The sequence below is a fragment of the Bidens hawaiensis genome, unplaced genomic scaffold (genome assembly GCF_021521415.1).
Source record: "Bidens hawaiensis isolate Kalapana, Puna unplaced genomic scaffold, B.hawaiensis_p1.1 tig00030391_1, whole genome shotgun sequence".
NCBI classification, from domain to species: domain Eukaryota; kingdom Viridiplantae; phylum Streptophyta; class Magnoliopsida; order Asterales; family Asteraceae; genus Bidens; species Bidens hawaiensis.
The window spans coordinates 101,551-118,641 of NW_027495064.1; the positions used below are offsets into that span (position 1 = coordinate 101,551).

At 42.9% G+C, this 17,091-nt stretch overlaps 1 protein-coding gene across 1 annotated transcript; it reads right to left on the bottom strand.

Annotated features, from left to right (window-relative positions):
* Positions 1-10,832: 10,832 nt before the first annotated feature.
* On the bottom strand, positions 10,833-12,899 carry LOC143580367 (protein RGF1 INDUCIBLE TRANSCRIPTION FACTOR 1-like). The gene is made up of 5 exons (XM_077063410.1): positions 12,803-12,899; positions 12,659-12,701; positions 12,372-12,581; positions 12,055-12,270; positions 10,833-11,371 (listed from the first exon to the last, which is right to left on the bottom strand). The coding sequence occupies exons 2-5, from the start codon at positions 12,659-12,661 to the stop codon at positions 11,060-11,062; spliced, it is 741 nt and encodes a 246-aa protein (XP_076919525.1). The 5' UTR covers positions 12,662-12,701; positions 12,803-12,899; the 3' UTR covers positions 10,833-11,059.
* Between the last annotated feature and the right edge of the window lie 4,192 nt (positions 12,900-17,091).

Genomic DNA, 17,091 nt, shown 5'->3' on the forward strand with positions numbered 1-17,091 from the left:
GTCATTTACAAACTCTACAAGACAAGCTTTTCTATAAAATGCTTGCCGGTGAATGTCACATCTTGTTCGTGAACCAGAGTGCTATAAAACGTCGTATTACACAGTTTAGTTTAGTATAGTCTTTTTTTAAAAACAATATAATTAGAAGGATTATATTTATTTAACCTTACCTACACGGGTTATAACTCATCCAATCTATTTAGAAAACTACATTCATCATCTTCACTAGATTAAATTAAATATATGATTTTTTTTTATAATTATGTTGGAATTTAATAAGTAGCCATGCGCACAACTTGAAGCCCTTTCAAACTCCTTTTGGGCGTTATTAATTTTCTATGTTAGCAATTTCAACTGTTGAATAATATGTCAAAACTTATGATATCGACATGGGCCATGGGGATTATTTAAATGTTCTTTACGATATAAAGTTTATACAATAATAATTTACTCATTCCTATCTACTTTTAGTAACAATAATGGACTAATATATATGTTGTGATGACGATGATTGTCGAGTAACATCTCCAAGTCGTGTAGACCGATCAGGTTGGCTTGAAACGGAGCTGCTATAAGAGAAAACCTGTTAAAAGGGGTTCTATAGAGGTAGGGTACCAAAAAGACCCAAATACCCTTAAGTAGTACCCGCGGGTTAATTAGAAGTCCCTCATAAGGCACCCGTGGGACATTCAAACCATCCGCATAACCGTAGGCGGAAGAAACACTTCCATAAGGTATGCGGAAACATCCTGGCACCCTCAAAAGTCGTCCGCATGACAGAAAGACCGTCCGCGTAAACAGCTACGAGGTTATGCCCCGGGACAGCTGTCGGAGTATAACAACACTCTAGAAGATTTACCAAGATGCTCTCTTAAGTAATACGTGATGTATCAGCCAATTATTGAATGACACATGTCCAGGTTGTTATAACCGTGCACATAGCCAGGGTTATTCTTCGTCCTATCATAAGAGGACACGTGTCCAGGTTGTTATACATGCACATGCAACGTATGAACTTAACCAGTAATATGAGGACATGTGTCCAGACGGTTATAAGAGCATCTTCCAAAGGGACAACTGGCCCAATTAACTTCCCACATCCTTCGGCTATAAATACCATCTCAATCACCATGAGGTATTCATTCACTCCCACGGTATTCTCTCAATTTACCTCATCCTTCCCGTAACGAGCTCACGGTGTTCTGTTTTGCAGGATTCACGTCACTGGACCCTGGGAATCGTGTTCATATCGTTTTGGCAGTTAACCGTATCCTACCTTGTGGACTTGTCGGATCTAGGACCAATTAGTGGGGAGTAGATTCGTGTTTCTTCATTGGCGCCATCCGTGCTTTTGTTAGAACAGCAAAAAAAAAATTTCGTTCTCTTTACGATATGACTCAGTTACCTAAAGGGCCGACGGAGAATCAAACACAACCTCCACGTGATTTAAACCTTGAAACACGTGAGGGAGCAACATCTGTGTTCGATAGAATTTTAAATCCTGGCACACGAACCGATACCGTGAACCCTGGAGGTTTCACCTTGGGTGGTTTAACGGCTCGGGGATTGTTCGCTCAGCAAGAAGGTGTCACTCCGATGGACACCAGAAATGTGGTTACACCAGTCACCGACTTAGGGCATGTCACAGCTACAGGTGGTTCGAACCTGAGAAATCTAGAACGTGTTGCAAGAAAAGACCACCGAACTTAATCGGAGTTAAAGTTGGAAGAAGATTCCGGTGACTCTAATTTAAGAAGAGCTCACCGTCATGGCCTCAGGACCGAAGAAACTTTGTCAGTAAGCTCCTTGCTTCCCTTGATATGACGAACGACCAGTCAGGATAAAAATACAAGATTTTCAGTAACAAAAATAAGAAATAAGCAAGGAACATTCAAAAGGGGAAATTACTTACAGCATCAACCCCTCGGGCGAGGAACCACTGACGGTCTCGTTCCGCACATTTGGCTCGCTCTTGAAGAGCCCGAGATTCTGTGGTTATTTTCTCATGAGCTTGTAGGAGAGAGTCATAAGCAGTCTGAACCTCGAGGGCACTTTTGTCTTTAAGATCATTCTGCTCTCTCTGCAACTTTAACTCGGCCTCAAGTTCCTGAATTCTGGTACCATAAAGAGACACTTGATTTTCTAGGGCCGAGTTTGCTTCTTGCGCCCGGGCCAAATCATCTTTCTCCTTTTGAGTCTTTTCCCGAGCGGCCTCAAGAAGGGAGTTTTGCTTTTCACAAGCCTCCTTCCATCGGCGAGCAGCTGCAGCGTTGCGGTCCTGTTCACCCTTGAGGGCATTCTCCGCGTTAACCTGCTTCCATTTAGTAGTTTGGGCTACAATGCGGTGCCCCTCGGCTTCTTTTTGGGCAGCCTCAGAAGCTCGACGAGCCTCTGCCACCTTCCCGCCTAGAGTGCGCCACTCACATAGAACCTCTTGGCTTCCAGCTAAAACATTAGCCAAATGATAGGCTACGTTCGTGTGGAGGTCCTGGCGGGAGAGGTCACGTTGATATGACATTTCAGCAGGAGGCACACAATGTTTCATAAAACTCATACAGACCCCAGGGTTAGTGACCGGGATCCGTTAGTAATATCCCAAGGAGGGATAAACAAATCATGCTTATCACCCAAGTTCGCATCCCCATAATAGCGGGAACCTGACGGTTCTCCGCGAACTGAGAAAGGCGATGATTGTTGAGGAGGAGGGGGAGGACGAGGAGGAGTTTCATTACGCCTAAAGCCTCCCACATCCTCAGGAAGGTCACTTCCTTGAAAATTTGTACCACCCCTAGCCTGGAAAAGATAGTTAAAACGATTATCAGTCCCAGATTGGTTGTTGGGGTCCTCCACCGAAGTATCAATTGGAGGAATTGGCACCCTCTCTTCTATAGTATCCTCAAACGGATGAGAGGTCGGTTGATCTTCTACTTTAGTAGTACTTGGTGGAGCAGAAGGCTGGTCCTCTACTTCCTTTTCCGGAGGAGGAGAAGGTTGCCTTTCCGTTTAAGGAGTTGGAGTAGGCAACCTCTTAGACACGTCCTTTGGTAAGATCAGCGGATCTACACAATAGTTACAATTAGCTAAACAGTCCAAAATGGTAAAGTATTTCAAAAAACAACACATACCTTACACCGTGTCAATGCGATCGATAAGACTGTACTGTGGCTTCTTAGGACGATGGGTTTTCCGTTTCTTCTTCGAAGGTCCTGCCTCAGCATTCACAGTTTTGGCGCCCGCTTGACCTGCTTGAAAAGCCATAAAAGCCCTCTTCTTCTCTAATTCTGCCAATAGTTGGGAGACAGAAGAAGATTCAGGTATATCGTCATCGGACTCTTTCTCCTCTCGAGAGGAAGAAAAATCGGAACCATCGCCATCATCATCACTCGATAATAAAGTGATGATCGTTCCATCAGAAGTAATAGCAATAAGCGGATGAGGGTTTAGAACGTACGCACCTGTCTCAAAGGTGGCATTAGAGACAATAGGTTCAGCCCGCATCTTTTTTGGAAAAAGGAAACGAGACTTAGTCTTCTCAAGAATAGGCACATCACCGGCATCCCGGATGCCATGTCGGACACAACCTCTGTCCTCAAAAAGGGCATTGATCATAGAACCTCGACCTGAGGAGATAAAAAATTTAATTACAGAATACATCACAAAAGAAGGAAAAATAGTAAGGATAACTTACGTTCATACAAGTCAACAAAAATAGGCTCCATAAATTCTGAGGCCCATAAGCGACTCATGCCTGCCCACACTAAGGCTTCTTCCGGTAGTGCCCGCATCGATGTTGGTTCCATCGTTAGGGTACGGAACCAGACACGACCTTCATAAGCAGCCGTAACAACGTCCGGAAGACGAGAGTTGACAGGACGACGAACCATGGCAACGGGTACCACGTCCTCAGAAATCCAAAAAAAATTTGCAACGCCAGTCGGAAGACACCTTCTCGGCCTCATATCCAATACTTCGGTTAGAAAATCCCTGGTAGGAATACCAACCATCGCGGATGGCAAGATGATAGAAAACCGGAAGTCGATCAACATGAGGCACCAGGTCCCGTGCTATACAGCCAAATTCATAGTGTCGAATTCGCATCTTGCAGTTGGGATAAATGAATTCCATATGCAGTTAACAAATTCATAAGGAATTTAGTTAAAGAAAGACGGAAATTCCCACAGGTAAAGTAATCGACATAGCAGCCATTTTTCCAAGTGAAGATAGACTGGCTATCGAACCCGGTGAAGGAAATTCTGGTTCCCATTCCTGTGGAATGCCATACGTCTCCAGCAACCTCTCGTATTCTGAGTGGTCCCAGGAGACCTCTATCTCATCAACTTCAGTCTGAACATTCGACATTGCAGACGAATTTGCTTAACGGATTACAGAGAAAGTTCGAAGTTCTAATCAGAAGAAAAAGCAAAGAAGGTAATTAGAAAATAAAGGCGATAAACTTCAATGGGAAAGCCTTCTCTCCCTTTTATACCCATCGCAATTAATGCGATGGGATATGAATAGTGGAGAGAGAAAAACATCGCACAATCACAAGTCACTACGTCACGCGGGAAATTCGAAAAAGAGAAAAGCTACACAGACAGGTACAGTGATAGCCGTAAAAAAACGTTCCATCATCTGTTCACGCGCCTGCGAGTGGTCAACTTGTCCTTTTCCATGATTATCTATACCAGCAGAAGATATTTTCCCACTTAACTTCAAAATCCAAAAACCCCCAACACACAATAAGTCCAGAATTTCACCCGCATAAAATACTTCACACGGAAGAAACACTGAACTGGGGGGACTTATAGAGGTAGGGTACCAAAAAGACCCAAATACCCTTAAGTAGTACCCGCGGGTTAATCAGAAGTCCCTCATAAGGCACCCGCGGGACATTCAAACCATCCGCATAACCGTAGGCGGAAGAAACACTTCCATAAGGCATGCGGAAGCATCCTGGCACCCTCAAAAGTCGTCCGCAGGACAGAAAGACCGTCCGCGTAACACTCTAGAAGATTTACCAAGATGCTCTCTTAAGTAATACGTGATGTATTAGCCAATTATTGAAGGACACCTGTCCAGGTTGTTATAACCGTGCACATGGCCAGGGTTATTCTTCGTCCTATCATAAGAGGACACGTGTCCAGGTTGTTATACATGCACATGCAACGTATGAACTTAACCAGTAATATGAGGACATGTGTCCAGACGGTTATAAGAGCATCTTCCAAAGGGACAGCTGGCCCAATTACCTTCCCACATCCTTCGCCTATAAATACCCTCTCAATCACCATGAGGTATTCATTCACTCCCACGGTATTCTCTCAATTTACTTAAGTAATTTATCTCTCAAGTCAGAACGGTACTTGTTCTCACGCCGGAGGGTGGTTACGGGAAGACCCCCCCCCCCCACCTCATCCTTCCCGTAACGAGCAAACGGTGTTCTGTTTTGCAGGATTCACGTCACTGGACCCTGGAATCGTGTTCATATCGTTTTGGCAGTTAACCGTATCCTACCCTGTGGACTCGTCGGATCTAGGACCCATTAGTGGGGAGTAGATCCGTGTTTCTTCAGGTTCAGAGAGACCGAGAGACCATCCCCAATTGTTAATTAAGCTTTATATATATAACTTGATTTATTCCAAACGTCGCTATTTACCCCAATGTAGATCGGTACTGAATCGAAAAATAACGATAGTGAAAATGAGTTAAAGTATAAATCGAATACCGTATCAATTTTATTGGTTTGATACCGGTCAGTATCGGTACTACTTAAAAACCAAAAATATTTGGTACTGAAATCAAGAATATGAAAAACAAATATGGGCGATTGTGTGGGTGAGTACCGGTATGGTGCTAGTACTCAGCACAATATTGATTGTCCCTAGTCCCTACCCCCCAATGTTTTCACCACGACAACTTTAATGTCAATCACAATCGCAATTTTGCGCAATGTTCTCATCACACCAACTTTAATATCAATCTCATCCGCAATTTAATTATGATGCAACAAGCATGCAATGATGTCTAACTATCTCGATCACAATCTCAATTTCTTCCAGAAACACAAAATCCAATATTCGTGTATCGTCATGACGGAGGAAAATATGCAAAGAAAACATAGAAGGAGAAGGATTTGCAATTTTATCTTTAGACTGGCGACTATTTGTTCTGACACTCAAGTGATAGCAGTAGCACAATGCAAACAAGAAATCAAACGACTTTGGGGTCAATATTGACATTTTGGCTATCTTATTTTTCTTTTCAATAAAATACATTTATTTTTCTAGTCTTGTAAAATTTCTTTTAATGAAATTAGTGTTTATATAGTTTTACGTAGGTTTATAATTTATTTTGAAAGGCTAGAGGATGGGAAGGATGAGAAAGATCGATATTTTCATGGTTTAGAGATTAAATGAGAATACAAATAAAAAGCTAATATAATGTTGATGACTTTATATGAAAAACATATGTAGTGAAAAATTAGGACACCTCAACTCTTATATATAGAAGGGAGTTGTGCACCGATTGACCGGTTAGTTCACAATCTTTTGTTAAATTATAAAAATATCTGACAAATTAAGAGATAACCTATAAATAAATCAGTATGTTTTTAAAACTTTCTCATATCCTGCCTAACCCAAACATTGAGTCACATCTAGATACACATCATACATCTCTAGTCTAGTATGGTGACTTTTTAACTATATTAGTCATCTTTGCCTTATTGACTTATTGTGTGACACACGGCCCCAACCGGAATACCGGTCATTATTGGAATTATTTTTTTTTTTCTTGATACATATATTATACACTATACATATCTTAGCAAAGAAGGGAAATTAACAAACTTAGCCGCGTTATTTGCATCACACATGGCGTGGTCCAGTTTAGTATTTACATCTATGTATTTAAATAATAATATGGGTTGGACTCTTTAGAGGTTAATAACATTACTTAATAATTAACATACATTTAGTAGACAACTGTCGCTTCAGTTTCGTTTGAACAACATAAGACATAAGTCTATGGCAATATGACGAAACCAAGAAAAAACTATGGATTTTGTAACTTGTCTTATTAATATAAACTATTGTTTCGCGTCTCATGGTTTTAACTTTATCAATCAAATTAGGTAAATCTATTTAAATTTTACAATTACGAATTCTCATCGAATAAACTAATCCATGGTTTAGGTTTAACGCCTGAGGGTGGTTACGGGAAGACCTCCCACCTCATCCTTCCCGTAACGAGCTCACGGTGTTCTGTTTTGCAGGATTCACGTCACTGGACCCTGGGAATCGTGTTCATATCGTTTTGGCAGTTAACCGTATCCTACCCTGTGGACACGTCGGATCTAGGACCAATTAGTGGGGAGTAGATCCGTGTTTCTTCATTGGCGGCATCCGTGCTTTTGTTAGAACAGCAAAAAAAAATTCCGTTCTCTTTACGATATGACTCAGTTACCTAAAGGTCCGACGGAGAATCAAACACAACCTCCACGTGATTTAAACCTTAAACACGTGAGGGAGCAACATCTGTGTTCGATAGAATTTCAACTCCTGGCACACGAACCGATACCGTGAACCCTGGAGGTTTCACCTTGGGTGGTTTAACGGCTCGGGGATTGTTCGCTTAGCAAGAAGGTGTCACTCCGATGGACACCAGAAATGTGGTTACACCAGTCACCGACTTAGGGCATGTCACAGCTCCAGGTGGTTCGAACCTGAGAATTCTAGAACGTGTTGCAAGAAAAGACCACCGAACTCAATCGGAGTTAGAGTTGGAAAAAGATTCCGGTGATTCTAATTTAAGAAGAGCTCACCGTCAGAGCCTCAGGACCGAAGAAACTTTGTCTCCGGACGAGTGGCCTCGTGTTCAACAAGAAAGTTTGAAAGTTGAATATGAACGTCGGGTCCGGAACGAACGTTTCCATGGTCGTACCCTGACGTATGATGAGCCTCCCAGGAGATCTATGTCTCCTCCCATAAGGGAAGCCACATCTAGTACAGTTTTCCACCGGAGAAAAACATGAGCGAAACCCGAAAGTTGCGTCCTCGTCCCAGCATAGACATACGAGTACCATCCTATGAGGACGAACTGGACGGGTATGATTCATCTTATCGCCCGGATGGTAGTTTTTACAGCGGGGATAGCCGTCTTCCTTCATACGGGGGGGCTAGTTATCCGCCACCAGTGGTCCGTCATGCGGAGTATTGTAGCGATGCCGAATATAATTTCTCAAAACCATATTGTCCGGAATCCTTTGCGGAAAAGTCGAAATTTATTCCGAGCATCGCACAAGCCTCATTCCCGATAAACGCAAAAATTCCGACATCTGTTGGAACGTACAACGGGATGACGGACCCCAGTGATCATTTATTGAGATTCGTGGCAGTCGGAGGAGTCAACGGTTGGACTCTTCCGTACTGGTGCCACATGTTTGCACTCACATTCACTGGAACTACCCGCGAATGGTTTGAGAAGTTGCCCGCCGGACAAATTAAAAGCTGGAATGATTTCATAGCAAAATTTTCCCAGCACTTTAGTCAGCAGAGGAAACATACCCGCGATCATTCCGAGATACTAGATGTTACAAGACGCAATAATGAGTCCATCGAGGACTTCATTACTCGTTTCACCAACGAGAGCCTTAACATCGGAGGGGGTAAGCGAGGATATGTTAAGAGGAGCATTCTGTAAAAACGTCCACTGCGACGGCTTGATCCGTACGCTTACAGGGAGAGACGGAATGCCCGAATCATGGGATGAAATCATGAAAGCATCTAAGGTGTATGCACGAACTGAGAAAACCTTGAGCTCCGGGGGTCAGAAACAATCACCAATGGTCGAGTTCCAAACTCCAAGACCAAACAAGCAGACCAAAGGACCAATATGGTCAAGGCTACAACCAAGTGCGGAAGCGTCTAAACCTTTTGATGCAAGATCTTTGATCGGAAACAAAGGTAAACGTAACTTTTCAGCTCGTTCCACCAACAGTTGGACCCAGTTATCGAAAACTCCTTCAGAAATCCTCATTACTGAGAATCTGACCTTCCGAAAGCCCCAACCGGTGCCAAGGAAATCATTTCTTGATACCAACAAACACTGCTCATATCACAATGATGTTGGACACAACACAAATGAGTGTGTGGCCCTCAGAAATGAAATTGAAGCAGCTGTTAAAAATGGTAAACTCGAACACCTGGTGAAAGGCGCACGAGCGGGGACTGGCAAACCTCCCGCAAAGGACAACCAACGCCCAGCTAAAAGACATGTCAAGGATTTGAATGTCCATATGATTCAGGGTGGACATTCAAACAAGGGAAAGAGGAGGAATTATTTGGAGGAGGAATGGAAAAGTGAGCCGGTAATCTTTCCTCGGGTCAAAGGCGGTCCATGTAACAAAAATCCGCTGATTATAACTGCTGAGTTCGGACACTACCGATCACAATATGTGTTTTTTGACACAGGTAGTACGTTCAACATCATGTACGAACAATGCTTTGAGCAGTTGGATGAGGAAGACAAGGAAAGATTACAGCCAATTCATGCTCCCGTCTCTGGTTTCGGGGGAGAAATAATGCACCCGCGTGGAGTGATTTCATTCCCGGTAACACTCAGTGACGGGATACATTCAAGAACAGAGGAAGTTGAATTCTTGGTCTTACCAGCAACTTCCAAACATGACATTATCCTAGGACGAGAAGCGATTGGAGACTTCAATGCTCATCCGTCCACAGCCCACGGTGCGGTAGGAGTTCCTACCCGCACCGGCATGACAATAATTTATGTGAACCGGCATTGTTTTACAACCGAAAGCTCGAGACCGAGCAAGGTCCCAAGACAGGCACAAAGAACTGAATCAGAGAAATGGGTCCTCAATAAGAAGTTCCCGGACCAAACCGTGATAATCGGTCCATCCAAAATACAAATTGACCGCTCTTCTACATCAAGCTTTAACCACTTCACACTTATATGTCCACATGCATCCATACATGCATAAACACCATTTTCTCATGCTTCAAACACTTGTACATTCACATACAACCTTCACATATATCAGTAACAAATCTAAATGATTTTTTACATAGGTCGGAAATTTTCTCTGATAACTATCACTACAAATTCACAAGGGTTGGTCGAGATTTTTAAACTACAATAATACTAAAGAACAATTTCACATAGGACGACCAAATCTCGTATCACCATGGTAGGTCCGCCTCTGACAAATACATACATACTCCCCAAGAGTCATCAATCATCATGCTTTACATTTTTGCATGCCTACAAGCTTATCATATCAAAGTTTGTCACTAAGGCTATGTGTAGTGAAGATGCTATAAAATGGGGCAACTTGCGATATGTGACGTCCATTCAGCAAATTATGGGTTTTGTTTTAAGGTATAATGGTGTTGTAGCCCTTATATACATATATATGTGTGTGTGTGTATATATATATATATATATATATATAATAATAATAAACAAACACACACTCCGGCGACAAAAAATGACCCCCCCTATAGCCTGGGGGCAATGTTCACCCACAAAATCACCCTAATTTGTGGGCATTTGTCGCCCACTACGCATGCCCTAATAGCTTGGATCTTGATACCGCCTAAAGAAAACTTAACATCTTTATTTCTTTCGATATATATTTCTTTCGATATATCTAGTCGGGACAAGTGTAAATATTTGACAAAAACTTTTTCATTCCTAACTTTCCATATGCTTCGTATCATGGCTCGTAAATTTCTTTGGATAAACAGCCTCAGACATCAATATACACATCCATATATTAAAAACTTTTTCTTTATAAACCATATTATACAATCCCATATACAATCTAACTTTCCCCCCCTTTTCTTTTTCCTAACTTCAAAACTAAAATACACATTCATATAAATATGTATGCAAATCAACATAAAACCTTAATACTAACTTATACTAACCATCATGTATCATCTTTTCTTTTTCACAACTATATGTATATGCTTTCAAGTTTCACCATATCAAATTACCATACCACCCTTCACTTCTTTCATGTTTCACCCCATCATCAAAATGGTGCACGACACGGTATACCCTTTCTTCGACTAGAGTTCCGGTGGTTGAATATTGGCGGTGTCCGGGGAGACATGGTGGTGGTTTCGTCTCCTGATGTAGATGAGCATGACATGTCGGAATGACCATTTCGCCCATAATAATTGTAGTGAAATATGTGAGTGTCGATAAGCTGATTGAACAGATTTGATCTTCTCGCTTTCGTCGGTGTTGGTGTCAATGGCTCGTCTGGCCCGTAACCATCCCGACCATGTTTAATCCGATGAGTGAAGCTCAGTTCTCGGTCGCCACGTTTCATGCCACCAAGCTAACCATATAACAACCTCAAATTAGTAATGTAGAACAATCTTAACCGAAGAAAAATAAAAAAATGAACAGAGCAACGATTGATGTATTTTTATTATACATTTTCTAATAGAGGTGTGCATGAAACAGGAAAAACCGACATGTAACTAAAAAAACAAAGTAACCGAACCCGAGCAGAAATCAACTTTTTGGTTTTATGTTTTCGTGTAACTAAAATTTTGCATGTAATTAAAACCAAAAAAACAGAACATATCTTCATTTTTAATTTTGAACTTAACGTAATTAATAAAAATTCATAAATAATGTAACCCAAATATTCTAAGTTCTAACACAAATGTATAAAAAAAATTAGACCAAGTTGCTTATTATTTTGGACAAAAAAATTGTATCCCACAAAATTTAAGCCCAAATGGTAAAACGAAAAAATCAAAACCGAACCCAAGCTACAAAACTTAGACCAAAGGTTTTCAAAAATTAAAAGGTTGTTAGTTACATGTGTGCACACCACTATTTTCTATTAGCGATTGATGTATTTTTATTATGTATTCGCGATTTGATTCGGTTTACAAAACCTAAAAAACCGAATGCACACCTCTATTTTCTATAACCAAAAATTACCAGGTCCACCACTGATCAAAGAACCGAATAAACTGATAATATGCTAAATGGAAAGCTAGTTTATACCTTGCAACCAAGGGAACAAAACCGAAAAGCATCAACAAGGCTCCGGCCACAAATCTCACAATGGTTGGTGACTCCTTTACCGGGCCTAGGCTGCGGTCGTTCGTTCAAGAACACAATCTTCGCACTATTGATAATGTAGGTTTGCACACAAGTAATATCCAAAAATCTTTGAATTTCATTCACCCTAACCACGTTATGGTACGAAGACCTCCGTATCTAAACAACCACAACAAAAAAAAGGAAAATAAAATTAACACATTTCATTCAGGCATTTCATCGAACACTTGATAGGCATTAACTTTTGTAACCAATTTTACCTGAACAACGCGATGATCTTTGTGATGGGACAAACAATAAGAGCATATAGAGTCACCACAACAATCCAAACAGTACAAATTACACTCACTCTTAGTAGCGTCTCCGTGAAACCGACACGGAACGAAGTAATCGGCTTTTAACATTGGTATCAACCAAGGCGGACCGAGTGGACCGAGTTCTTGATTCTCCATTTTACCAAGTGGACTCACCTAACCACACAAAACCCATATTAGCATAATATAATCAATCAAGAAACACAAAGATTCAATAAGAAAAGTTTAATTACCATGTGGGTTTTAAAATTGAAGTTGAAAGGTTCAATCTTTACCCTGTTTTTCAGAAACCCTAATCAGAAAACAGAGTAGTAATAATAATAATAATAATAATAATAATAATAATAATAATAATAATAATAATAATAAAAGGGTACCTGGGAAATGAGAGGCAGACGGTGAAGACTGAAAAGAGCAGGAGGAAAGACTGGGGAAGCTCGAAAGAGATTGAAAGGAATTTGTAAGGCGGTTGTATGTGTTAATATTATTATTTATTTATATTTCTATATAAATATTTCTTTTTCTAAATAATATTATAATAATTAAAGTATTAATTAGTCTAAGTAGCCGGCTCGGACTACCTTTAGTCAATGGGGGCCGCGTACGAAGTACCCGGCGTTACTTAGTTGGTCGTTCAAAAAAATAAGTAAGAAACAGACTTGGTATTTCATGTGACACATATTTGATTCCTGCCTCAGCCATTTAGTTTCTTTGGCACTAGGTCATCATGAGACACTAAACGAGTAGGTGGTGTTCGCTTGAACTGAACACGTTTTATCTCACCGCTTCGGGTGAGTGTTCACGGGCATTGGCCTGAGGTATGAGTTTTTACCTGATCGAAAGACGAGTGTATCCTAATGTGATAAGTTTATAGTCAGAAGTAGGGATGAGATCGGGACCGTACCGGTACTGACCGGTCCCGGTCCCGAAATTCACGAATTCTTGGTACCGGTACCGGTACCGAAATATTCGGTTCGGTACCGGTACCGGGACGGACGGGACCAGGATTAAAGGTCCGTCCCGTACCGTACCGGTACCGAAAATAAAACTTTTGGTACCGATTCGGTACCGGTTTGATACCGGTACCAATACCGATTTTGCTCTCCATAGTCAGAAGCCTGTTGGTCCTTAAAAAAATTAATATTAATTTAATTATTTTTTTAATAATTAATAGTCATTATAAGTTTGGATTAGGTTCACTTTACACCCTCCACGGCTCCGCTATTGCGGGTGGTGGATTTGTTGTGTGATTTTATTTTATAGGATATATATAATTGAGAAAAAAGTTATGATCAAGAGAAAGTGACTTTATGCATATTTTTTTCATATCTTTATAACTACATAGCAACATTCTGGTTCTCTGTTTAGAGGGAATCGAAAAGGTGGTGAAGAGGTAAGTCCCAGCAGAACCCAGTTGGTCCCGCAAGACTCACCTTAAACAGGGACGTCTGCGCAAAGACCATCTGCTCCCGCAGGACCCACCATGCTCATAGAACCTTACGCGCAGTACGCAAGCTGTACACGCAGGGAAAGCCTCCCAATGGTGAAGTACCCCGCCTGTTCCCGCAGTTGCGGATACAAGCCATCAGGGAAGGCTACCCGCGGACAGCAGGGCTACACGCACAAGACAATAGATACTTCAGTAGTCACATGAAGGAATGAGCAAGGCGGGAACAATCCCGCCTAAATGAGCCAGTCTGTACGATTCTGAAAGATCTTCTGTACTATACCTACCAAGGTATGGATAGGACAGACGATCTGACCAGAACAACCCATGAGCCAATCACAGGGTGACAGCTCACCGACAACAGTGCGAGGAGGAGCACCCTCTAGTACTGTTTGTCACTATTAGCCGCTGCCTACTCACCAACCCTTACTGTAGGGCGTGCGCAGCCTACAGTTGGTGAAATAGTGTTACTGTTGGCCGTAACCTATGCACCAACCAGCATGGCCTGCGTATAATCCACAGTAGGTACGACGTGCATAATCTACAGTTGGAGGAATAGTGCAGCCGACATAGTTACTGTTGGCCGTAATCTATCCACCAACCAGTATGGCCTGTGTATAGTCCACTGTTGGTAGAACAGGAATACTATTCAGCCGGCTGTACCTTCTAGGAAACCTACCTTCGGCTATAAATACTCCAACATCTTGGAATGGTAAGATCATCTGCTATCCAGTTATCTAGCAATCTCTTAATATACACTTATATTCAGAGCAACCTAGTCTGATTCTCACGCCGGAGGGTGGTCACAAGGAGGAACCCCCCCCCCCTTCTCAGTGACGAGCTTACGGTGTTTGTTTTGCAGGTCTCCTGAAGAACAGCCTTCTCAGCTAGACCTCATCCGTGGGAAACATTACTTAACCCCCAGATTATCTATAATCTGTACAGGGTCACTTAGTGTTTCTTCATTGGCGCCATCCGTGTATAAAAGCTAGAACTACTTTAGTTTTTTCACAATTTCTGAAGAAATGGTTAACGTTACTCCGGTTCAAAGGCCAGTAACCGACCAAGAAACCCCGGTAACAACCCCAGCAACTGGGGGGAACACCGGCGGTTATACAATCCTTACGAACACTACCCCGACTACCCAAGCCGGGGCAAGTGGAGTAAATATTCCATTGGGGTTCTCCGATACCCAACTGGAAAAACGAACGAAGGTTCCTCGCCAAACACTAGATCAAGTGAAGGCGTGGGCCGAAGCACGACAAAGAGAATTCCAAGCCGAATTGGACGAACGCTTGCGTTCAGTTCAACAGGCTGACGAATTCGCCAGTACTCGCCAACACCTCAATATGAGCAGTGACTGCGAGTACTCAGACGACGAGTTGGAGTCCGACACCGACGCGAACCCTCGCCATAAGGCGAAAGAGAAGCGTAAGGAAACGGACGTCCAACCAAAAAGGAATTTTGGGGAAGCCTTTAAACCAATCGTGGAAAGAAACCCGCGTGACTTTTCCAAAACCTTTAGACCAACTGCTACAAATGCAGGGAAGTCAAAGTTCGCAAGGGACATTGCGGAAGCAATCGCCCCGAGAAGTGCCAAACAAATGTCCAACATTGGCACTTACGATGGTCTATCCGACCCAGACGACCATTTGAACAGGTTCATTGCGGGGGCTACCGTCAGCAACTGGACGGAACCCACGTGGTGCTACATGTTCCAGATGACTCTGGTCGGAGCGGCCAGGGCATGGTTCGATCGTTTACCGATCCACCACATATATGACTGGGCGGACTTTCAGAACAAGTTCAGCCAGCATTTCAGCCAACAGAGGAAGTACACTGAAGAGCAGTGGACGATCCTTAACTGCGTGAGAGAGGAGGATGAATCTCTACTAGACTTCATCACTCGCTTCAACTCCAAAAAGCTTAGTCTCGGCAACATAAGTGAAGATCTGGTTCGCGCCGCCTTCATCCAAGGCGCCGAATACCCAGAACTTATCCGCACATTGACGGGTAAGGATGGCATGCCATCAACTTGGGATGCCATCATGACGGCGGCAAAGCGCTTTGCCGAGACGGAAAAGCAGCTGGGAAGAGATCTTCCCCAGAGTACACACCTCTACACGCAGAGGACCAGAGAGAACAATGTCCGGATCGCCCGGCAGAACAAAAAGAGGAGGCTAGGTATTTGGCAGTCAAGGGTAAACTTTGACACCTCATCCAGCTCTCGCCCTCTTGTTGGCGGAAGGGACAACACACACCCTTCAAACCGAAAACACCGGTGGACGCCACTCACGAAGAGCGTCACGGAGATATTTGCCACGGAAAAATTGCCATGGCCTAAAGCCCCATTGATCCGGCAGAAACCTAATGCGGATCAAAGCAAATCCTGTGATTTCCACGGGACAAAGGGTCATGGTACTGAAGAGTGCACATCCTTGAAGGATATTATTGAGACATTTGTCAAGGACGGAAGGCTTGCACATCTTGTGGCATCGATCAGGAAGGGAGGAAGGAATGACAACCGGTACAGAGGTAACGGACGAAAGCCCGTCGATATCAGCATCAACATGGTTCATGGCAAGGTCAGAGGAAGAAAAAGAAGGGTGGCAGAACCATGCGCGTGGAAGGAAGCTGAGGTGCGCTTCCCGCGAGTGCCAGGAGGCCCCAGCAAAGAAGGCCCCATCGTCATCAGAAGCCAGCTGGGGCACTACATCACTTCACGCACTCTTGCTGACAACGGCGCTTCGTCGACAGTGATGTACAGACAGTTCTTTGATAAGCTGGATGATGAAGACAAAGAACGCTTGGAAACGGTCTACGCTTCAATGGAAGGGTTTGACGGAAGTACAGAAACACCCCTGGGTATCCTATATTTCCCTGTTACTCTTACTGATGGGAATCATTCACGCACAGAAGACGTGGATTTTGTCGTAATGAAAAAGCCACATCATACGTACGACATCCTATTCGGAAGAGACGGGATGGCAAGATTCAACGCCGTGGTATCTTCAGTCCATGGCATGATGGGATGGCCAACAGCTGAGGGTGTAGCAATGATCTCTGGCATTCCCCAGATAAGTCGTTTCCTTTCGTGTCAACATTGAGAAACTGCTTGAAGAAAACGCACTTCCGCTGGACACCAGAAGCGGAAGCAGCTTTTCAGGAGATTCGGTCACGCCTGATCGAACTCCCAACACTTACAGCACCACAAGCGGG